The sequence below is a fragment of the Lampetra fluviatilis genome, chromosome 2, assembly GCF_964198595.1.
Source record: "Lampetra fluviatilis chromosome 2, kcLamFluv1.1, whole genome shotgun sequence".
Taxonomy (NCBI): Eukaryota; Metazoa; Chordata; class Hyperoartia; order Petromyzontiformes; family Petromyzontidae; genus Lampetra; species Lampetra fluviatilis.
In genome coordinates, this window is record NC_136276.1 from 28,793,421 (window position 1) to 28,817,850 (window position 24,430).

At 50.9% G+C, this 24,430-nt stretch overlaps 1 protein-coding gene across 1 annotated transcript in view; it reads right to left on the reverse strand.

The window, feature by feature from the left end:
- Positions 1–22,923, reverse strand: part of LOC144937470 (uncharacterized) — a 51,042-nt gene extending 28,119 nt beyond the window's left edge. Inside the window, exons 1-3 of the mRNA XM_078864718.1 lie at positions 22,401–22,923; positions 20,745–20,858; positions 2,251–2,355 (exon numbers count right to left, since the gene is read on the reverse strand). Coding sequence (XP_078720844.1) covers positions 2,251–2,355; positions 20,745–20,858; positions 22,401–22,923 — 742 coding nt within the window. The remainder of the gene's footprint in view (positions 1–2,250; positions 2,356–20,744; positions 20,859–22,400) is intronic.
- Between the last annotated feature and the right edge of the window lie 1,507 nt (positions 22,924–24,430).

Here is a 24,430-nt window from a genome sequence, read left to right on the forward strand (position 1 = left end):
CATTAATGATAAATTAACTTTGTAAATGGTGAAACGCAGGCATAAGTGCTGCTCTGAGTCGGGTATGATTTTCATACGCATGATGAAAGTGCACATGATTTGTTTTTTTTTCTCTCACAAAACGGAGCCCAGAGGAAGGCACCATCCCAGGTGTCATTACTCCGAGCCTAATTAGGCCGTTGCAAGCAATTACAAGGCCATGCTCGATTATGGCACAAATGAGTAGCTACAGAAACTACAGCCGTGAATAGACCAACGGCACTGTTAATATTGTTTTGTTCACGAATGTTCGATTGCTCATACTTAAATAGTATATGCTTTTCAATCTAAAATTGATGTGGGTTTTGAAAGTTTTATTACAATGCGTCTGTAAACCAAACACGTTTTGTTTCGCAATTTCTGAAAGTAAACATATATCATTGTTACTGTAAACTTTTCCTGGAAATGCAATAAATTAGTTTCTGTCATCAGTGGGCAAAAACATGCGTACACGTGTATATGCACTCAGGAAAGAGTGACGGTGAGGTGGTCATGCACTTGCACTATGAACTCAGAAACCTGGTTTTTATTCTCAGCCATGTAGTATATCTGAACGAATAATGACGCATGGCACTTACTGACCAGTGTGGTGAAGTCTGGTAAAAAAAACATAACTAACATTGCCATATGGAGGGCTTCGTGCAGAAATGTATTCGCAAAAGGCTGTACGTCAATAGTATTATTGTTGTTCATTGTACCGTTAAATATTCGGGCAGGATTCATATTTGCGAACTCGGATTGCGTTAATACATTTAGTCTGTGTGCCATATTAAGACAAAACAAGCATTTTTATGTTATTTTAATAAATTAGCATTGGACAGAAATACAATATCAAGAAGAGCTAATGATTTTCAAAAATACAGAAAAACAAAACTGAACAGCTAATTGTTTAAAATGGTATAGTTGAATAATGGCTAATATATTTAAAAACCTCGATTACTGAAGATATAATGTTTGGGATGATCCATGAGTGGTAGCAATACTAGCAATTATTAAAAGAAAATATCACCATGTTATGCACCACGTGACAATAATGTGTTTAACAAAATAACAAAGCTTGGCTCCCATGGTCAAAAATGTAAGCTTTTCCAAGCTAACAGTGAGAATTATAAGACGTAGTTCATTTAGTGACACGATTTTCAAAATACAACAATATATTTTTTTCATGCACACATGAAACTGTAAGTTTGCCGATGCTTCCATGTGATTAAATTACACAAATGCGGTACGAGCCATGATTTGTGTGTCCGAAAATAATTGCCCTGACCATTTCCAGTTTCATTTGAGCCCATCTTGACAGTGCCTAAATCATAACACACTTCTCAATGCTAAACCTTCAAAATAAAGTTTCAAATGTTAATGGTTTAAAATGTATTTTGTTATACGTCGAGTTTTATATCAATTGCAGTTATATATACATGTAGATAAAATGCTGCAATGCAATTTGTTTTATCAATTAACCTTCATTTAAGACAAAGTCAATCAACAGTTGACACATAAATATACCCATATACCTGAAACAAATAAATATGCTTTGACTTACAAAGAGAGGCAATATGATGTCTCCACATACTTCTTTGTATTCTCCTGAGTGGTTTTTATTTTCTTTGTCAGTGTCCACGCTTCCAAACCATGTCACAGAAAACAATATGCCCTCAATTAAAACCAGCTATTGGCAGATATTTGGAATCCATCCTTGAGTCTGAGTCAGTTTTGCTAAATATTTTAAACAGTTGTTCATTGGTGATCGACTGGACTCATGAGAGTGTGCAATAACAAATGTTTGGACTTAGTTACAAACGCAATGAAGTAGCCACAGTGCAAAATGCCTCTTGCAAGCACTTGTAAATATCAAGTCAGCTTACGCATGTGTTTTGTGGTTTATATCATTAGACCTCCTTTGCCAGTACCAAAATATAATAATAGGGTTTTTCCCTTTTTTCTGGCAACAGCTTTACGCCTTTTGGCGTCCTCTGGTCTAACACCAATTGAGACGAGGCTCAAAAGAAAGCCGTCTCTGGTGTGGACCAAGCTGTTTAAAGGACAATGCATATATTATCAGAGTGTGTTTTTTTTTGCATTTTGACCACAAGTATTGTGGTTAATGCACACATGATTCCTTGTAAAAAGGTTTCAGTTTTGTTGCCAGAAAAAAAGGGGAAAAACCCTATTATTATGTGTTGTTGTTTTTTAAAGAAGCAGCATCCTCACCTTTAGGACAGATGCACACGAAACTTCCTGGGACCTCAATGCAGGTGCCACCATTCGTACACGGGAGAGATGCACACCGATCTCTCGGAACAGAACAAGTCGGCCCTATTGGGGAAAATAAAATAGAGCCGTCGAATTGTTACACATTTCTGTCGTCGATTGACACTCACGTCCTGCCAAACACGTGAAGATATTTGTTGGAGAGACACGAATGGAAACACACATCAGAGGACGTACACCGAGGGCAGTTATTGAATGTGGACGGGAATCAAAATGATTAAATGAAAGAGGAGAATGAAGAGCAGAGGTTGGAAGTGCTTTTGGAGAATGTAACCTGATATTGCAAAAAATAACATTGCCATTTTCCCCAAAAAATTATAAAGTTGGAAATCAATGCATATCATCTGTGTGACATGCGGGAGCTGAAAACGAAAGCGTAGAGAGATGTGGAGTTGGAGTTACAATGCGAGACAAAGAGAGAACCATAAGCACAAATGAAAAAGAAAATTGAAATACCACCCATATTGACTGTTAAGAAAACTAAATGGGTTTGGGCAGGACGCAGTGTTAGGATGTATGAACAGCATGCATGTTGAACTGCTCTTGCACCATACATAGCCAAACCAGAAAACAAACTAAGATGGTTTATGGTCGAGACCGATTTGTGGAGTGGCAACCAAATGAAGGCGGCAGATATGCAGGAGCGAGACGAACTGTGGCGTCACGGAGCCATGAGAGATGGAGAGGGTTTTAGGAGCCCTTCCCAAGCAGTGGTAGTATCATGGCTGATGACGATAATGAGGAATTCTCGTGTATGTGGGCATACCCCTGTGTCAACCATGTCCACAGAACTTATACCGTGTATATTTCGAGGAAAGTTAATTTATTTAAATTAATCACAAATTGAATAACGAAAAATATCAAAGGACTGTGTTGGCAGCGGTGCACAAAGGCAAATTAAGGAAACCCACCACGTTCGTGGCAAAGGTAGAGTTGATGAATACGGTGATTATGTTTTAATTAGTGCTTTGTTCGGAAGATCCTGCTGAGGGTACTTTTCAACTTCCTTATCTATCAAATATTTTTTCAAGTGGTGAAAATGAGTGTCACAAGAAAACTCATGCATGCAAAAATATATACGTGTATGTTGAATTTCTTTCGCACAGTACGTAGCCGACCGTGATAATCGGAAGTGGCTAAAAGATAAGTGAGCACAGGTCAACAATCTACTTGCTGTACTGCCATCCACCAGCACTGCACGCTTGCTGCACCTCGATACACGATGATCCGCGCGCGATCCACCAGCTCAACTCCAAAACGCCGCGTTAAGGGGTGGGGGGGGGGGAATTATGTGAGCCAGGGGTGAAAATTACCACGGGGGGGGGGTGAGGGGGAATTAAATATTAAACAAAACTCTTACCACAGCAGAATGCATGGTTGTACATTGGTAGATGAGCTTTCTTACGCGCGTGTCAGCAGAGCATGGCAGTGGCACAGGTGGATGCAGTTCTAAGCATAAAGGGTTGCCAGATCTAATTGAATTTCCATGTCGGCCCGTGTTTCTCCATTTGTATGTAAATCACAGCGAAAAGCACATTAAAAAAAAAACATCTGCTCGTTGATAGACATGAAGACAGCTGCAACGGAAGTCCCTAAGGCCTGGTGTCAACATTTATGCTATAAAATCTGTAAGCTAACATACTCTGCAGCCAATGAGAATGCCCCATCAGCTGGCAAAACAAATGCGTGCAGTTTGACACATTATTTAAAAAGCGTGCTCTCTGATATATGGTAGCACTTTCGAAAATGTAATATTTGTTGTCAAATGAGTTTCGTGACAGATGTGTTTCAGTTTTACGAAACTTTGAAAGGCATATGCTGGAAAATAAGCATGCAAGACAACCAGTGGTGTGTGTTTTGATACTGATGAATAAATTAAGCCAAAACTGTAACAAATAGACATTATCAAATTACCTTCATGAAATAATTCAAAGCATACACAATCAAATACAGAATTACTAAATCACATATTTCCAAGAACACAAGCTTTTAAAAGATTACTCTGGATTGTAATAACTAAGTAACAAGCGTACAATCTCAAGTGCGATTAATAAAAATACTGTTCATGATTACACATATGGTACAAAGCAGCTCTAAAAACCTTATCATGTTTATTTAATTAACCTCCGACCCTGGCTTAATTCTCCGATTGCTCCAGAATGATACACAATAGCACGCAACAGCGTTAACAAGACCACACAGTACATCATTGGGAATCTGCGGCGAGAGGCGAAAGGTATTTTTTTAATAAGCTCGCTGTTTCAACCAGCCCTTAAGCAAGAGCGAACAGTTTAAAGGTCACCATTTTCACAACGCCTTTATTTATTTGCGCATTTTTTTGTTATTTGTACATTTTTACATAATGAAGTCACAAGAAAGCCCCCCGCTGAGTTCTAAATGAGCAAGTTACGTTTTGTGCCATGTGGCACATCACACAAGTCTTGCTACCTGCTATTAATGTTTGTTTCGTTCCCTTAACCATACAAGCAATGTAACGCAACAGCGGTGTGCAATATCCCCACAAAATCGCTGTCGTGGGGATGCAGCTTTTGCAGACATTTGTGTCTGTGCTTGCGTGACTCCCTGCAATATTATTGTTGTTGTACAAAAGAAAAAAATACATTGCATATGGATATGCGTCGAACATTTTAACCGAACGCTTAATGTGTGCAACCTGAAAAAAAAACGTAATTTAGAGGCGTAGAATACAATCTACATGTGTCTTCTTGGTTTTTTCGGTAAAGTCACGTAGAAGGGAAGTAATACAATAATAAAAATAAAACATAATAAAATAATTCTCACGACGTTTCGGCTACAACGCAAGCAGCCGTCTTCAGGTGAAGAATGAGACACTGCCTAGCTAGGAGCTTATATATAAGCTGAGTTGGGGGTGTAAGAAGAGCGCCGAAACAAAAGAATGTGCATATTAAGGCGCCCTTCTTACACCCCCAACTCAGCTTATATATGTAATGCGGGCGTAGGCGACCTTCCGGAGGTGACGTCACGGGGGGTGGAGTCATGTGACGTGGGGGGAAGGTTCGGGGCTTTAAGCGGGTAAACCGGAAGGGGAAGGCAGTCGGGGTGTGAGCGGAAAAGAGTGAGGCCACGCGGGCAAGTGTGGAGAGGGGGGGCGCCGACGGCCATCGGGAGCCAACCCCGAAGATAAGAGGAAGCTGCGGAGTGGTGTGCAGCTGGGGAGGAGACAGCCAGGAGGGCTGCGTGTTAGAGGCAGCGGTGTGGCTGCCAGGAGGAGCTGCGGAGAGAGAGAGAGAGGGGGCTGCTTGTTAGAGGCAGCGGTGTGGCTGCCAGGAGGAGCTGCGGAGAGAGAGAGAGAGAGCAAGAAGCTGTGAGAGCTGCGGAGGGAGAAGAGCAGCAGAGAGTACAGCCAAGGGGGGCTGTGTGAGAGAAACAGCAGCGGAGCTGCTGTTGTGGATCGGGCCGACATTGGAGTCAGCACCGTGGAGAAGCTACAGAGTAAAGACAGCCGTGTGGGTGTACAGCACGAACCGAATAATAAAGGACACTGAGCCAGACATCGTGGTCCAGTCGTTTATTACACTGGTGTCGGAAGTGCAACGGCATGTCGAAACAAGTGAGGAAGAAAGTTAATCCGGCGCCTGCATCGGCTTCTTCGTCCGACGACGACGAACTCCCTCCAACCGCGGATCCTGTTGGGGTGGTGGAGGAGAGCCCGGCTGAGGAGACCACGGGAACGGGAGTGGAGGATGTTGGCGCGGTGGCGGGTCCGTCGACATCATCAGACACGGATCAACGATGGCAAGCGATGGCGGTACAACTGGAGGCACTTAAGGACGTCCTGGCGCATCTATGCCATCTCGTCGCGCCAGGGACGATGGATGATGCAAGTGGTGCTCCGCGGGCCGCCACGTTGCCTGTCCTGCCGCCGCCATTGCCCACGCGGCAAGAGGCCGCCATTTTGCGCGCTCCGTGGCGCCAAACCGCCATCTTGGCCACGCCGCGGGCCGACGCCATTTTGAATTTGCCATCACAACCACCACCATTGGAAGACGGCGGGAAGAGGAGTCGGAGTCGCCACCTTACAACAGTTAAAGAATTTTCCGTCGGTGGGGACTGGAGCGCGTTCGCCTGCCGCTTCTTGGCGGCGGTACGCACAGCAAGATGGACCGATGCGGAGGCTTTGGAGGTGTTGCCGACTCTCCTGGACGACGAATCTGTCCGATTCTTCCGTTCCATAGCGACCGATAAGAAGGCAACTTTATGTGGTGTTTTTCAAGAAATGGCCGATGCTTATGAGCCACCAGATGATGCGCATCGGCGATTCGCTCAACGACAACGAGCACCAGAGGAGTCGCCCGTGGCGTTCAGGGGTGCGGTGCTGGAGCTGGCCATGGCAGCTTATCCTGAGACGCCACAGGACCTGCTTGAGCCTCTCATATTAGGGAAAATGTTGGAGCTGTCTCGGGATCTAGGGATCCCCATGCCTGTGTGTGGGCATGAGAAGCTAACTTCCCGGATGGCTGCTAAGTGTCTCGATGCGCAATTCAACCTCCGTCGCTGGAAACAAGTGACGGCGTGGACGGGGGGGCCCGTCAAAGAAGGGGAGGCGTTGGGGTGGAACCCTGCGCAGGCCGTCTATGTTCCGGATGACCGGGGCCCTCAACAACTGACGGCCGCCTCCGCTCCATGGACGGGACGCGGCGGGCCGAGACCGCGCGCGGTGCTACCAGAACGGGGCCGTCAGGAGGCGAGGCCTGCGCTTCGGCGCAACGAGGCCGAATGTTTCCGCTGCGGGCGTAGGGGCCACTACGCCAGAGACTGCTGGGCCCGCTTCCCGGCTCCGCCGCAGCAGGAGGCCTCGGCACCGGTCAAGTCGGCTAAAGATCCTCCGAAACAGGCATGTCGGCACGCACCAGACACTCGGCAAGGCTTTCCACCTCACCCACCACCTGTGTTGCGCGATCCTATTGTTGTTGTTAAAGAAAGGCCATCGACGGGGCCTTTTCATTCAGTTACGCAGTGGCGCAAATTGGCACGGAGAGTTGTCGCGGCCGCTACGGGTTCGTCCACTGTACCGGGGTCCATACAAGGTGTGGACGTGCGCATTTTGGTTGACTCGGGGGCGTCTGCGACTATTATATCGGATGTCATTTTCCATCTGTTGGGCATTCCGTCGGGGGCTGTGCGTCCGGTTTATGGGTCGTGCGTCGCTGCGAACGGGGGTAGCATGGGTATCGTGGGTCAGGTGGATGCTAAGATATCTATTGGGGATGTATCGGCCTCGGGTGTTGTGTTGATATCGAGATCTTTGGCGGTTCCTTGTTTGTTAGGCACCGATTTTTTGGCTAAGATGCCCATTTTGATCAAAATCAATGAGAATTGTATTGAACTGCCGGGGGGCCGTCAAATCTCGTTCCTGCCGTCGCCCTGGGGGCGACCTGCTTCGGCCGTACAAGTGCAGGCGCTGTCCGTCGCATCTGTGGACATCCCACCTGGTACACAGATGCTTATACCCTTGCGGTATCGGAAGCCCCTGCCTGATCGGCTAGGAGCAGTAGGGGTCTTGTTGTCACCGTCCGCCACGATATCAACCGGGTTGGCGTTAGTGGGGGCACAGACCATCGTCCGGCCGGATCAATTACCGTTTTTACAGGTGCTTAATGCGGGGGGAGAAAACGTCCGTGTCCCGGCCGGTACGGTTGTGGCACATGCCACTACGGCGTTTGCGACCCATGATTGTCCACATAGCCGGGGAGTTGTTGCTGGGGTTTCCGAGCCAAGGAGTTCGGATGATCGTTGGGTTGCTCATTTATGTGACGAAAATTCTTCCCTGTCCATGGAGCAACGTGGTGCGCTGCGTAAATTGTTGTTGACATATTCCGATGTGTTCAGCTCCGATGATTTGGATTTGGGCCGCACTTCCTTGCTTTACCATCACATTGAGACGGGCGATGCTGCCCCTATTCGATTAAATTCGCATCGGATGAGTCCTGCGGAGCGAGAACACGTACGGGGGGCAGTGGAAGACATGTTGGCTGCGGACATTATATCGCCATCTAACAGCCCATGGGGCGCTCCAGTCGTTTTGGTTAAGAAGAAGGATGGCAAATTGCGATTTTGTGTTGATTTCCGCAAATTGAATAAGATATCGGTGGCAGATGCGTACCCCCTGCCGCGTATGGATGACTCCCTCGACGCATTGTCGGGGGCTAAGTTCTTTTCCACACTGGACCTCTCTTCGGGATTTTGGCAGCTTCCCCTTGACGAGTCCTCACGGGAGAAAACCGCATTCCGTACGCCGCAGGGGTTATTTCAATTCAACTGTCTCCCGATGGGATTGAATGCGGCCCCTGCTACATTTCAAAGATTGATGGAGCTCGTTTTGACGGGGTTGCAGTGGGAGACATGTCTTATATATTTGGACGATATCATTGTCTTCAGCCGCACATTCGATGAACATTTGACGCGGCTGGAGACAGTGTTCACGAGGATGCGTTCTGCCAAATTGAAATTCAAACCAAAGAAATGTCACCTACTGCAACGGTCCGTCCGCTATTTGGGGCACATCGTGAGCGCTGAGGGAGTGTCCACGGATCCGGAAAAGACGGCGTGCGTCCGGGATTGGCCGACTCCGGCCACCGTGGGGGATGTTCGGCGGTTTTTGGGATTTGCCTCGTATTACCGAAGATTCGTGCCGGGTTTTGCGACGATTGCGAGGCCTTTGCATCTCCTTACGGGTAAAGGACGGAAGTTTGTTTGGGGACAGCCGGAGGAGGCGGCCTTTCGGAGTCTGCGTGATCTATTGGCCACGGCCCCAACATTGGATTATCCCGATTTCGATCACCCATTCATTCTTGATACGGACGCGAGTGACACAGGTATTGGGGCGGTGTTATCACAGTCTAAAGGGGGTGTAGAGCGTGTCGTGGCGTATGGTAGCCGAGTCTTGTCTCCTGCGGAAACCCGCTACTGTGTCACTCGCAGAGAACTATTGGCGGTTGTTTTTTTCCTACGGCAATTTCGACCATACCTCTACGGTCGTTCTTTTATTGTGCGTACGGATCATGCGGCCTTGCAATATGCCCTTAAAATTGACCAGCCATCCGGACAGTTGGCACGTTGGTTGGACACGCTACAGGAATTTTCCTTCCAAATTCAACATCGGAAGGGAGTGCGCCATGCGAACGCTGACGCACTTTCCAGATTACCGCGGCGCGCCCCTTGTAAATGTGAGTCGGGGACGCATAGGTGTTCGCCGATTCCAAACCCCCCTCAGCCGCTCACGTTGGCCGTCGAGAAGTCGGACACTCCGATGGAGCCGGGACCGGCTGACGGGGTTTTGAATCTGCCGCGGTCTGTCTGGATCCGGGAACGGATGATGGATGAGTCATTGGTGTCCTTGCGGAAGCGGTCTGCTAAGGACAATGGGAGTCCGAGTACGGCTGTGGGGCCGCAAACCGCTCTCCGAGATGGTCTGCTTATGTGGCGGGAGGGGTTCCAGGAACGTTGGCGCCTGGTGGTACCAACGTCCTTGCGGTTCGAGTTGATTAGAACCCTCCATTGTGACACTCTCTTACATTTAGGGGTGCAGAAGACCTTGTTGACGTTGCAACGTCATTATTTTTGGCACGGCATGGCGACAGATGTCGTAGGGCACGTGCGCGCGTGCCCTGCGTGTGCACAACGTAAGCCGCCGAAACATCCTTACGTGCCGCCTCTCCAGTCGATTCAGGTGTCTCGAGTCAATGAATTGGTGGCGCTGGACATATTGGGACCTTTTCCACCATCGGCGAGGGGTAATAAATATTTGCTGGTAGGGGTTGAGTACCTCTCCCGTTGGCCGATGGCCTGGCCGTTGCCCGATCAGTCGGCCGCGGCCATTACCGACGCCTTTTTGTTTGGGTATATTATGGATAAGGGGGCGCCTGAGAGACTCCTCACGGACCAGGGCAGGAATTTCTCTTCTAAATTATTGGCGGAAGTGTGCGCGGGCCTTGGGACTAAGAAAGTACGGACATCCCCATACCATCCGCAGACGGATGGTATGGTTGAACGGCTGAACAGGACGTTGTCTGCCATGCTTTGCCATACCGTGAGTGAACAACAATCAGATTGGGATCTGCACATCCCCGGGGTGCTTTCGGCATACAGGATGACGCCTCATGCGGCTACAGGATATTCGCCGTTTTACCTTATGTATGGTCGGGAAAACGTGCCGCCGGTGGATGTGCAATTGGGAACTGGGGTGAAGGGACCTCGTAAACCACTTCCTGAATACATTCAGGACACGGTTCGCCGAGTCACGGAGGCGCGGGAGAATGCCCGCGTGGCTACGGCCAAAGCCCAGGCCCGGAACGAGCGATATGCGCGACGGTCTGAGGGGGAGTGCCCTTGGAAGGTTGGGGACCTAGCCTGGCTTCATTGTCCACAGGTACGTCCGGGGACCTCGCCGAAATTGCACAAACCCTGGCATGGTCCCGTACGCCTCATTGCGGTTCCCAACCCACAGTCAGCACGCGTCCAGATTGGGTCTCGTCGCTGGGTTGTGCATACGTCGCGCTTGAAACCATATGTTGCTCCCTTACATGATGCGTCATCCCCCAATGTTGCCTTGCCGGGGTCTGTTGCTGCTGACTCTCCCCTGCCTGCGTCCATTGATCTCGCTAGAGCGCCTGTCGTACCTGTTCCAGACAGGCCGGCCGTGACATTGCGGGGGACGAGGGGCCCTGCTCGGAGGACGCCTGCCAGGTCTGCGGGACCTTCGAGCCCTGCAGCTCTTCCGACCCAGCTGCGGGCACGGTCACAGGACAAGCCCAAGACTAACTCTTTAGGGACACGGGACGTCGGTGGACTTCCGGCTACGACAGGGGGATTACCCCCTGTCATTCCTCGACTTTCATCGCGTTCCCGTTCTGCGAGTGGGCCGCCGACCGTCCGGGACGGGCCGGCGACCCGCACACGTTCCAAATCGCTTACGTTTCGTTGATTGTTGCTGTCTTGTTATTTTTTTCTTACAGTTGTATTTATTGCATGCTTTTGTACGTTCGTTGATGTTAATTGCGTTGTTGTTGTTCTTGTTGTTACATTATATGCTTAGTGTCCTTTAGGGGGGGAAGCTCGGTTCGCCGCATTACGATTTGCTATTAGTCAGCCGAGGTCGGCTGGGATTTTTCTACGGGGGAGGGTGGTGTAATGCGGGCGTAGGCGACCTTCCGGAGGTGACGTCACGGGGGGTGGAGTCATGTGACGTGGGGGGAAGGTTCGGGGCTTTAAGCGGGTAAACCGGAAGGGGAAGGCAGTCGGGGTGTGAGCGGAAAAGAGTGAGGCCACGCGGGCAAGTGTGGAGAGGGGGGGCGCCGACGGCCATCGGGAGCCAACCCCGAAGATAAGAGGAAGCTGCGGAGTGGTGTGCAGCTGGGGAGGAGACAGCCAGGAGGGCTGCATGTTAGAGGCAGCGGTGTGGCTGCCAGGAGGAGCTGCGGAGAGAGAGAGAGAGGGGGCTGCTTGTTAGAGGCAGCGGTGTGGCTGCCAGGAGGAGCTGCGGAGAGAGAGAGAGAGAGCAAGAAGCTGTGAGAGCTGCGGAGGGAGAAGAGCAGCAGAGAGTACAGCCAAGGGGGGCTGTGTGAGAGAAACAGCAGCAGAGCTGCTGTTGTGGATCGGGCCGACATTGGAGTCAGCACCGTGGAGAAGCTACAGAGTAAAGACAGCCGTGTGGGTGTACAGCACGAACCGAATAATAAAGGACACTGAGCCAGACATCGTGGTCCAGTCGTTTATTACATATGTAGGGGTGTTAGAGAGAGAGCCCGTTATGCATGGCAGCCTATGGTAAACAAACACAGTAGGCGGGGCTACATGTGTGCACAAGCAGGTGCCCTCTGCGACGTCCGCGCCAGACACCCTGGGGGGTCGATTCGGTCGTTATGATCCCCCGGGGCCCCACCCCTCAGGGAGGGGTGGGGTATAAAAGGGGATTGTATCGAAGGGCTCGGGAGTGATGTTTAGCTAAAGAAGAGGAGGCGGAAGACGTCTGAGATAGAGCCCTGGACTCCCCCTGGTACGCCGTCCTTATCAGGACCGCGCAGGCTCGAGCCAGTGGCGTGGTACCAGAGCCAGAGCCAGTGCTGGTCTGGACTCTGGGTACCGGGCCCGACTGACCAGTGTCGGGCCAAGATAGCCTCCCCTAGCCCATTAGTGGAGGACTCAGAGGCAGGCTAGGGTTAGCTAGAGAGGTGTGTCCTCAGATAGACGGGTGAGGGGGCCGATACCCCCTCAAATGTGTATGTCACAACGTTGGTGTAAAATAAACAAGTGTGCCTCCAACTCCGGTGTGAACGAGTCGTGAGCGTTACTACATCTGGCGTCAGAAGTGAAACAAAGTACGAACATGGATACACGCCGGACGACTCGAGTCGGAGTACCAGGGGCGGAGGACACCGCTGCAGTCGGAGGGCCCGAGATGGCTGAAGATGCCATCGAGCAGCCGGGGCTGGGTGCACCCACGCCACAGCAGCTGGAGGAAGGGGAGCCGTCGACGGAGGGGCTGAGGCAGGCGCACGCGAAGCTGGCCGAGCTGCTGTACGCCGCAGCCGCCATGCTCGACAACATCACGCGGCTGGGGGCTGCGGGACCGCCACGAGGCGACAGCAGCCAACGACCACAGCGCCTTCCCGCCATTTCAACGGAGCAACATTTTGAAACTCCCGCCATCGCCGCAGCTGCTGTTGAGGGCGTGGCCGCTCTAAGCATCGCGTCCAACGGCGGGAGTACAGTGCCTGCCGCGTCACCACGGGTGCGACCGGCGATGCCATCGCTGCTTCGGGCCGACGCTGAGTCGAGTGAGGGAGACGAGGGAGCGCGATCGTCCTCTGCAGCCGCTGCCTTACATCAGCGACTGCCGCCGCTCAAAGAATTTGTGGGCGAGGAGGGCGACTGGGGCGGCTTCCAGCGGCGCTTCCTCGCTCACCAGGAGATGGCACAGTGGACAGACGCCGAGGCTCTCCGAGCACTGCCAGCACTCCTCGACAGCGACGCCCTCGCCACACTAACATCGGCAACGAAGGAGAGGCGTTCCACGCTGCGGAAGGCGATGCAAGTGCTGTCCGCTGTGTATGGGCCACCATCGGACTGTCGTCAACTCTTTTACGATCGCCAGCGGGGGACGAAGGAGTCGCCCCTGGCGTACCGTACAAGCCTCCTGGCGCTGGCAAAGGAAGCCTTTCCACGAATGGACGACGAGGGGATCGACGCCATGGTGACAGAAAAGATACTTTTGCTGGCGGACGACTTAGACATCGTCATTGTCGCACAGGACGATGCAGAAATGTGCTCCCTCCAAGCGGCCCGTCTCCTCCACGCAAACCTGTCCTCTCAACGACGGAAGGCCAGCAAGGCGGCGAGCGGGCGCGCCTTCGCTGCGGCCACCCTCCCGGCGGAAGAGGTTTGCGCCATCAACCATCGACGGCAGCACGGAGCGGGAGCGCGGGAGGACCGGGCCGATTCAAGCCGTCTACAACGTCCATCGTCGCCACCAGCGCTTCCACGCTGTTATAACTGCGGCATCCGGGGCCACGTCGCCTCGGGGTGCCGCTCTCCTCGGCAGCGCGGAACGACACCTCAACGGGACGCCGGCCCTCGTCACAAGCTCCACCATCATAATCCGGCGAGTCGCGGCACCCCTCATGTTTGGCCCACGCACACGCCCGTCACACACTCGAACACCGCAGCGAAGGGGGGGAAAATATCACGTACCATGGCACCAACACGCACCGCTCTGGGTACTCACATTGAACCCAGCCAGTGGTCCGTGTTGGCCCATCGGGTTGTAGCCGCGTCATCGGGGTCGTCGGCCGTTGTGGGTCACATCGATGGGGTCGAGGTGCGCATCCTGGTCGATACAGGAGCATCGGCGACCATTATTTCGGAGTTGATTTATAACATTCTCCCTGCCCAGAGCCGTCCTTTGATGCCTGTTAATGTGCCATTCTTTGCTGCTAACGGGGGTTCACTTGGCATCATCGGACAAATTCGAGCCCAAATTTGTGTCGGGGATATTAAATTATCTGGGCCGATTTTTGTTTCCTCCTCGCTGGCGGTTCCGTGCCTGCTGGGGACGGATTTCCTGGCCAAAATGCCGATTAGGATATTAATCGATCAGGGATGCATTGAGCTCCCATCGGGCCGACGCATGGCGTTTTTGCCATCCCCCGCTACGAGCCGGACGGCGTTCGCGACGGTGCCGGCGTTCGTAGATAGAACGGTGCGCGTTCCTCCGGGGGCGCAAATGTTAATTCCTTTGAGACTTCGGCGGCCCTTCGCTAAGGGCATTGGGGCTCAAGGGGTTTTGCTGGGACCGTCTAGGGCCGGGGTCAGTGGACCTAATTTACTCCCGGCCCAGACCATAGTGAGAGGGGATGGAGAACCCTTCATCGCGGTCCTCAATGTGGGCTCGCAGACGGTGGTGGTCCCACAGGGGACCGTGCTTGCTCACGCAACGCCGGTGCCCTGTGAGGAACCCGTCGCGAGTCATGTCGGCGCTGCCCCTGCACCGCGACCACATTCAGACAGCGATGAAGGGTGGCTCGAGGCGCTTTGCGCGGGATCGACGGACCTGTCAAATTTAGAGCGCCAACGTCTTAAGACACTACTGAGGGAATTTTCTGACGTTTTCAGTCGGGATAAATACGATTTGGGCTGCACTCATCTGCTGCGTCACCATATTGATACGGGTGACAGCGCGCCAATACGCCAAAATCCTTTTCGGTTGAGTCCCGCCGGAAAGGACCATGTCAAATCGGCTGTTGATGACATGCTAGCCGCCGACATAATTTCTCCCTCCAACAGCCCTTGGGGAGCGCCGATCGTCCTGGTTAAGAAGCAGGACGGTTCGTTGCGGTTTTGCGTTGACTTTCGGCGCCTTAATAAAATTACGGTTGCCGACGCATACCCGCTCCCACGGATGGACGAATCGCTTGACGCCTTGGCGGGAGCGCGATTCTTCTCCACATTGGACTTACTTTCGGGATTCTGGCAGCTTCCTCTGGACGATGATTCAAAGCCTAAAACTGCTTTCCGTACTCCGCACGGCCTGTTTCAATTCAACCGGTTGCCGATGGGCTTACACTCAGCGCCGGCAACTTTCCAGCGGTTGATGGAATTGGTTTTGGCTGGATTGCAATGGGAGTCGTGCCTGATTTATTTGGATGACGTCATTGTCTTTGGCAAAACTTTTGAGGAACATCTCCAGAGGTTGCGGGCGGTTTTCCTAAAGATGCGGGCTGCTAATTTGAAATTTAAGCCCCAAAAATGCCATTTGTTACGCGAGTCGGTGCGTTATTTGGGGCACATCGTGGGGCGCTCAGGTATTTCTACCGATCCCGCCAAAACGCAGTGTGTAAGCTCCTGGCCGACTCCCACCTCAGTGGGAGAGGTTAGGAGTTTTATTGGGTTTGCGTCGTATTATAGACGCTTCGTCGCTAATTTTGCGACTATCGCCAAACCCCTACATGCTTTAACATCTAAAGGGGTTCGGTTTTGCTGGGGTCAGGAGGAGGAGGCTGCTTTTTGCTCCCTTCGGGATGCTTTGGTAAACGCTCCTCCCCTGATTTACCCTGATTTTTCAAAACCGTTCTTGCTCGACACCGATGCGAGCAACACGGGTATTGGGGGCGTGCTCTCCCAGGTGGTTGACGGCGTGGAACATGTGGTTGCGTACGGCAGTCGGGTGTTGTCTCCAGCGGAGCAACGGTATTGTGTCACCCGTAGGGAACTGTTGGCAATTGTCCATTTCGTCCAACAGTATCGCCCATATCTGTACGGTCGGCATTTCACCGTCCGCACAGATCATGCGGCACTGCAGTACGCCCTGAGGGTTCAACAGCCATCGGGACAATTGTCCCGATGGTTGGAGGTCCTCCAGGATTACGATTTCCAAACCACATACCGTAAGGGCGTTCGCCACACCAACGCGGACGCTCTGTCACGCTTGCCAACCACCTCCGAGTGTGCATGCCTCCTGGGGTCTGGACGTTGCAGGCCTCCAGGGGACACATCGGTACCTGTCTTGGCGGCCGCCAACGACGACGATGCAATGGTTCCTAATTCAATCGAACAGCAGGGCAAAGATTCCCTGTTGGGGTTGCCCGTCATTGAATGGGGGCGCCTCCAGATGGAGGATGTCTCCCTCCTCGGGTGGCGACGTCGCGTTGGCGGTGCGGCGGGGGGAAAAAGTGGTGGTTCCGACGCATGGGAAATGTGCCAAGGTCTGCTAATGCATTGGGACGGGAAGTCACGTCGACATCGGCTGGTTGTCCCTACTGGGTTGCGGGGTAGGGTGGTATGGGCCGCTCATGAGCGCCTCCTACACCTGGGGACCCAAAAGACTCTCGCCTTGCTGCAACTTGATTTTTACTGGCCTGGCATGACGAGGGATGTGGGGGATTTGTTGGGATCGTGCCCTCAATGTGCACAACGCAAACCGCCGGCACGAGAGTCTAACCCGCCCTTGCAATCGATCAAAGTGTCCAGGATAAACGAGCTGGTCGCTCTGGACATTTTGGGACCATTCCCCGCCACCCCCAGAGGGAATAGATATTTGTTGACGGGTGTCGAGTATTTTACACGCTGGCCTATGGCCTGGCCTTTGGCCAACCAGTCGGCAGCAGCCATCGTGGAGGCCTTTGTTCAGGGTTATGTCCTGGCAAAGGTGCTCCGGAGAGGCTGCTGACCGACCAGGGCAGAAATTTTTCCGGTAAACTACTCAGACAAGTCTGCGATCTCCTGGGCACAAAGAAAATTCGGACCTCCCCATATCACCCACAAACTGACGGGATGGTCGAACGTTTGCATCGCACCATCTCGTCCATGTTATCACAACAAGTTTCGGACTCGCAAACGGATTGGGACCTACAAATTCAGGGGGTCTTGGCGGCGTACCGGATGGCACCCCATGCGGCTACGGGGTTTTCTCCCTTTTACCTCATGTACGGCCGAGAACCAGACCCGCCTGTTCGTGCCCAGTTGCGGATCCCCGTGCCGCAGGGAAAAACTAATCTGGCTGACCACGTTAAATTTAATCTGGACAAATTGACCGAGGCACGGGATGCTGCAATGCAAAACTCTGACCTCCGTCAGAAGGCAAATGAGCGCCTCAGATTGAGTCGAGCGCACATGCTGCAGTGGAAGCCGGGGGACAAGGCATGGTTGCACTGCCCCCAGGTGCCACTGGCAACCTCCTCTAAACTTGTGCGGCCGTGGCGGGGCCCTGTGGAAGTGGTGGAGGTGTTACGTCCGCAGTGCGTGCGCATCAAGTGGGGGAAGCGGCGATGGTTCGTGCACCCCTCCAGATTAAAACCCTTCGCTGCGGTACACAACCCCACTTCACACGCGCGTGGCCAAACATGTGGGGGGTCGGCCGACTTGCTGGGTCCGTCTCCGTCGCTCTCACCTAATGCCTTGCCGGCTGTGCCACCTTCAGGAGCATCAGGAGTGACGGGCTCACGCCCGATCACCCCTCCTGCGGATGCCGAGGGTCACGCGGAGTCAGAGGAATGCTCACCTCAAGACGGACAGTCGCCACCTGATGGTCCGCCACGCGGGGTTACCCCGTGTGAGGGGCCCGCTGCAAGGACGCGCGCTAAAATGCGCAAACTGTTGTGAGGCCGGAAAATGTGTACATAGCTGTTGTGTTTATTGGGTGTTGTGTGGATGGTGTGTTTCCCGCTCCTCGGATGTACATATGCTGGGTTCACCGTTTGTTGTGTGTGCGGGGTGGGTTCCCTGCTGGTTGTATATAAGCTGTTTTTTTACGGAATTCGTATTTATTCGGGGGGGGTGCGTCGGGTTGTTTCTCATCTTGTTGTTGCGTTCTTGTTCTGGTTCCTGTTATTGTTCAAAAATAGTGAGGCACACGCGCGGTCAGGGGGTGAAGGCACCTTTATTGTCAAATTTTTGTACGTTGGCAGCCGGGACGGCTGCATGCTATGCGGGGGGGAGTGATGTAGGGGTGTTAGAGAGAGAGCCCGTTATGCATGGCAGCCTATGGTAAACAAACACAGTAGGCGGGGCTACATGTGTGCACAAGCAGGTGCCCTCTGCGACGTCCGCGCCAGACACCCTGGGGGGTCGATTCGGTCGTTATGATCCCCCGGGGCCCCACCCCTCAGGGAGGGGTGGGGTATAAAAGGGGATTGTATCGAAGGGCTCGGGAGTGATGTTTAGCTAAAGAAGAGGAGGCGGAAGACGTCTGAGATAGAGCCCTGGACTCCCCCTGGTACGCCTTCCTTATCAGGACCGCGCAGGCTCGAGCCAGTGGCGTGGTACCAGAGCCAGAGCCAGTGCTGGTCTGGACTCTGGGTACCGGGCCCGACTGACCAGTGTCGGGCCAAGATAGCCTCCCCTAGCCCATTAGTGGAGGACTCAGAGGCAGGCTAGGGTTAGCTAGAGAGGTGTGTCCTCAGATAGACGGGTGAGGGGGCCGATACCCCCTCAAATGTGTATGTCACAACGTTGGTGTAAAATAAACAAGTGTGCCTCCAACTCCGGTGTGAACGAGTCGTGAGCGTTACTACACATATATATAAGCTCCTAGCTTGGCAGTGTCTCATTGTTCACCTGAAGACGGCTGCTTGCGTTGTAGCCGAAACGTCGTGAGAATTATTTTATTATGTTTTTATTTTTTATTTTATTACTTCCCTTCTACGTGACTTTACCGAAAAAACCAAGAAGATGAATCCCTGCAGTCACGAAAGCTTTAAATCGAAATCTACATGTGATTTACATGCAGAGACCCGGATGTAAACTCATAATTGCTCGCATGAATCCTGCCTCGGAGTCGACTTCACCTCGTGTTCCTCACTGCAAGGCTCGCTGGCCACTGGCGGCCCCTGGTGGCCTTTCGTGTGGCCCCTGACGTGTGGCACTCGACAATACACAACAAATGTGAAAAACACCCCATCGTGCTGTCAAACCCCCAATGGTTACAAATGTGTGGCAGCGCTGATGTTTTATCGGCGAAAGTGCCCCCCCTCTGAAAATGAGTGAAGAACGCCGACTTAAATTTCGATTTAAAGCTTTCGTGACTGCAGGGATTCATATTATTGGTTATTTCGGTAAAGTCACGTAGAAGGGAAATAATAGAATAAAATTCTCACGACGTTTCGGCCACAACGCAAGCAGCCGTCCTCAGGTAACTTAACCTGTCCATGAGTACCACTTTGTGGAAAGTCAATAGTCGATATTCTATTGAGGTACTGGCCCCTACCATGGAAATGTGGAGTTTCCACTACTGGCTCAGCACCTCGAGCAGAGAATGAGCACCACCTTTTTTTTGGGGATTAACGAAGGTTGGGGGGGGGGCGATGCACTTTGACTTTGTGGCTTTGAGTTAACGTGTCTTCTCTCACATTCACCAAATCAAAATATCAGCAATGCAGGCTCAGATCTCTCCGGAGAAGCAGCCATCGGCGGCGCCCTAAGGCACCCAGCTGCCTCGGCGGGCAATTATTTTAAATGCAGCGGAGGTCACAGTACGAGTCTGGCCGCATCGTGTACACACGGGTGCACGCACAGGGGGTGCGTGCACGCGAACGCTGGGGAGCGCGCGAGGCTTCTCATGTCAAAAGAGCAGCAAAATGAAACGTTCAGCCGAGTCTTGCATCTCGGGCCGACTTTGAAAGTCTCGCGCTTTCCAAAAGGATTTTTTTTCTACGCGAATCAAAGCGGCGGCGACGGCGGCGGCTGTGGCATGCGGGCTCGCAGAGGGACGCGAGCAGCCCTACGAGAAACCCCCCAGGAGACGAAAGCGGCGGTGTGCCACGAAACCGAGCGACGGGTGTAACCGTTACGGACTGACAAAGACCTGCCCCCCCCGCGCGCCCCCGCCACCATGCCACGACTGGGAAGCGGCCTTGTGCACACGTTGATCTGATCAAATGCAATCTAAACACCGACCCCCTCATTTGGGAATCTGTGGCAGAGGGGTTTTTCCGTCAATGAAATCATATAAAAAGCGTAGATTCCCATCAATAGTGCAATCTAAGGTTGGCAAGGTTTCGACGAGTAATTTTTTTTATATTGCCATCTGTAAACAATTCCTACAGATTCAATATTGCTTTTGACTCTACTTTCGCACCTCCGATTAGCACAGTTGGCTACATACTGGGCGAAGTTCAACATACATACCGACTTAAAGGTCTTTTTTTCATTTTGAACATTGAAATGATTTGCATTTTCACCATAAATATCTTCGGAATTCCTGCAGTTGCCACGCTTGGCTTAGCATATAGTAGCTTAGCGATACATCGATTAATTGATATTGGCAATAACAAAAACATAGAAACAATACTATTAGTGGCAATATAGTCTACAGCAAAAACTATAGCTCGGTGAATACGTTGAATGACAATGATAATATGCCCGCATTTACAAATATTCACGGTGATACTCTGATAACTTACCCATGTATCCTGCGTGGCATTCGCATACAAACGTGCTTGGAGTAACGTCCACACAGCTCCCGTGCTCACACCGTTGCTCACTGCATGCCCCGACTGCTTCCGAACAATTCCAGCCTGATAACAATTGCAACAACAACAACAACAAATCATTTGAAAATTTCAATTAAATATATAAAAACAAAATAAAATGTGTGAAGAAATCACAGTACAAAGGTGCTGTGGGGAGGGGGAAGTTGTAGCACACTGAGCTCTGGGTTTGATGCCTAGGCCATGGATAAGAGCAGTGGAGACTGTTATCTGTAATCATAATTATGATGATATGAATTTCAACGAGCCAAGCGAGAGATTGACTCAGGAGGCTCGAGAAAGAACCAGACAAGCAGGTAGGCAGCAGTCGCCCACGCCAACAATTTCCCGAGCTCTGCGGTCCTTTATATATGAAGGTGTTTACGGCCAATTAATTGGTGTTTATATCCGAACTGGTCCCGCCCTGCCATAGCTCCACAAGCTCACTAACCTACGAAACAGCATAGCGGAAATATGCAAAAAAAAAACTCCATGACCAACACAGCAGTGATATGACTGAGGGTTGTACATTTTAATGTTTGGTATGTTTTACACATGCAGCATTGTATTTTCAAAACGTGTTTTGAATTCGTTTGTATTACTTTCCGGCTATCTGTGTTGTCATTGCAGTATTTGCATGTTCATTGCAGTATAGCATTGTGTATAGCATGAAGTTATCTCCATGCTACTGAAAACTATGTTCTGTTTGGGCCAGTATTGCTCTACTGCCGGCAACTATGAGCCAAATTCTAGAGGCAAGATGGCTAATGTGTAAAGGGTATTATTATATATGTTATCAGAATCTTTATTTCAACTAGAGGAATCTGATGGACTTTGAAGCTCTTTTTCACATCTGTGAAAATGTACAATCAATTCACCACCCCCAACCCCCCAGCAATGAAGTGAATTGCCATGATTCAGAGTCGTCCTTCAAATAAAAATTATATTTTTTGAAACTGTGGTGTTGCAGAATTTCTATTGGCTACAGGGCTTACATGTGAACCAACTGCGTACACACTTTAGGAAACGTGATTGATTGATTATTACTCGCACGGCTTAATGCTCGATATTGATGGGTGATGCAATGAATCGATACTGTCTTGTGATTATTATAGGATAATGCCGCATAATTGATTAATAGTATCAATGCCAGGAAAACATCATTAACATGATAGCAAAACAACACCTGAGTCAAAAACATATCACTGAACACCGCACTATAACTTGTATCATTAATGTGATGGCCTACTTAAAATGCAGTGCACATTCTCCAACTGACAGCTAACTGAAATAGGACTCAAAACGCGTATTTCAATAACGTATCACTTTACACTCATCGTATTGACAGTGCACGTGCCTGGCATTGAGATCCTAATCTGAACACAATTAATGTTTCTACACGATGGAGGAGGAGGGGGGGGAGGGATACTTACTAGACATCTGTAACTATAAAGAGCTTTGAAGCTCCTCGGATTCCTCCAGTATGAATAAATATTCCGATTCTGACCTAACGCGTGTGCCAATCGATGACAATGAAAAGGGTCAAGTTGATCGCAGACATTTCAACACCCCCCCCCTTCCCTTCCTCACCTACAAATCCCTCTGCACACGTGCACCTGTAGCCTGACCCCGCTTCGCCCTCCGTCCGTGGGACACAAATCGCGCCGTTCCCGCACGGGTTTGGGCTGCAGGCTCCCACCGCCGTCGCCGTCTCGCAGTGGGGCCCGGCGTACGGCTCGCGGCAACGGCACCGGAATGCGTTTGCCGAAGCGGGAGCCTCGCAGGCGCCCCTGCTCGAGCACAGGGCGGCGTTCCCATCGAGGGGCCCGCACTCGTGGCGCCGCACTCTGACGGCCAAGCGCGCGCCCGCTTCGAGGCTCCCTTCGCCGGCGTGCGCGAAGCGGTGCGTTCCCTCGGCGAGCAGGTTCGGATCGAGCCGGCGAACGCCCGAGACGGGGCCGCCGAAGAGAGCCCAGCGGCGGAGGGGTTCGCCGGAGCTCCCGTTGAAGGGGCAGGAGAATTCCGACGCGGACACGTAGGCAGGGTTCATGGTCGTGCCGTTGGGTGCGATCAGGTACAAATTGTCTCCAAGCTGCATGTCCAGCGCACACATCTGAGGACTATGAGAGATCTCTGGAAGCAAGAGGGAGGCGTTTTCCGTCGAGTCTGACTCGTTTGCATTCTGACACTTGGGAATGACATGGGAGCAAAGTCTTCCTGATGTTGTCCAGATGACGGTGATGTTTTGGGGCTCTTTGTGCCACTGTTTGACATCTTTGTCTTGGCACCCAAATTGAGCTTTTGCAAAGCTGTGCCATAGGGCGACTGTTAACAGGAAAGGAAGCCCAGAATGCAAACACATTTGCGTGCTCAGAGTGAGAAGCATATTTAATTGTGAAGTTTTTGCAATGCGAAAAATATAATGGAGAATTTGCATGAACGAAGGTTAAACGGGAAACCTTTTTAACATACCAGACATTGGTATCTAAAAAAAATTGTAACTGTTGATGTTGTTTTGCTTGCTGATTTTTTTTACCAAAAATTCTTCCGGCAAAATATTTTTTTTTGCGCAATAATTTCAGAGTAGGTTTAAAACAAATTCGATGACTTATCACCCTCCATAGACGAGCGGCATCTAAAAAAAGGGGACACACAATGCAGTGCATGCAACATATTTTTATATATTTCGTTCAGATGCGATAGAACAGCCACAGAGGCACAAAATTATCCAAATTGCGCTACTAAGCGCACACACTTTACATGCAATACGCAGCGCACCTTTGCACTTTAAGCGCTCAATCACACGTTGCATCACGTTTGTCGTAATGCAAGTGCTAAAAAGCTCACGGCCATTAAAACTCGGTGGGAAAGTATACGACCTCCCACCAGCAAAGAGCACTCGTCACGTGACTTCAGTATCCTAGTAACGGCGGCGTAAAGCTGCTCGTGGGCGGATTTCTGGGTGCAATTCTACGAAGCAGACGAGGGACGCTTTGGAAAATAATTTGCAGATACCCCCTACATGGGCAAATAAGAACTCACTCAGGAAAGAAAATAAATAAACATTTCTACAGACATCTTCCTTGCCTCGTTTTATAGCCACGGTACCGTAAAGTATTTGAATTTCGAGGCACATCTTGGAACTTTAGTGGAGGCTCGTGTATATATATGATTATCGCTCTATGCAGTTATACTGAAATTAGAACACGTTATATCAATGGTAATTATCGAATATAGAATTATGACTTTATTGTGCTTAAATCATCAGTATCAATACTCCAATGTTATACAATAACAATATAATAGTTTTACACATTATTATTCCTATATAATGTAATCAATAACCTGAGTGAAAACATACACGTTCAAACAACAGCAGGCATATGCAGCATATACGAACAAAGCGCTCTTTTGAATTGGTGATAATCCTCAGCATTGGCTTGGCTTTCATGCAACAGGTGCCAGTTGTAGCTTACAATAAATACACCTTGCCCAGGAGCACTGTTTTTTTTTTATTCAGCTGTTTCAAACGTCTGAATATGTAACATGAGCTATATCACGTACAATTTAAGCTTCCTAAAGCCACATCTCTCTAGATGAATATGAAGTAAGATTATGTA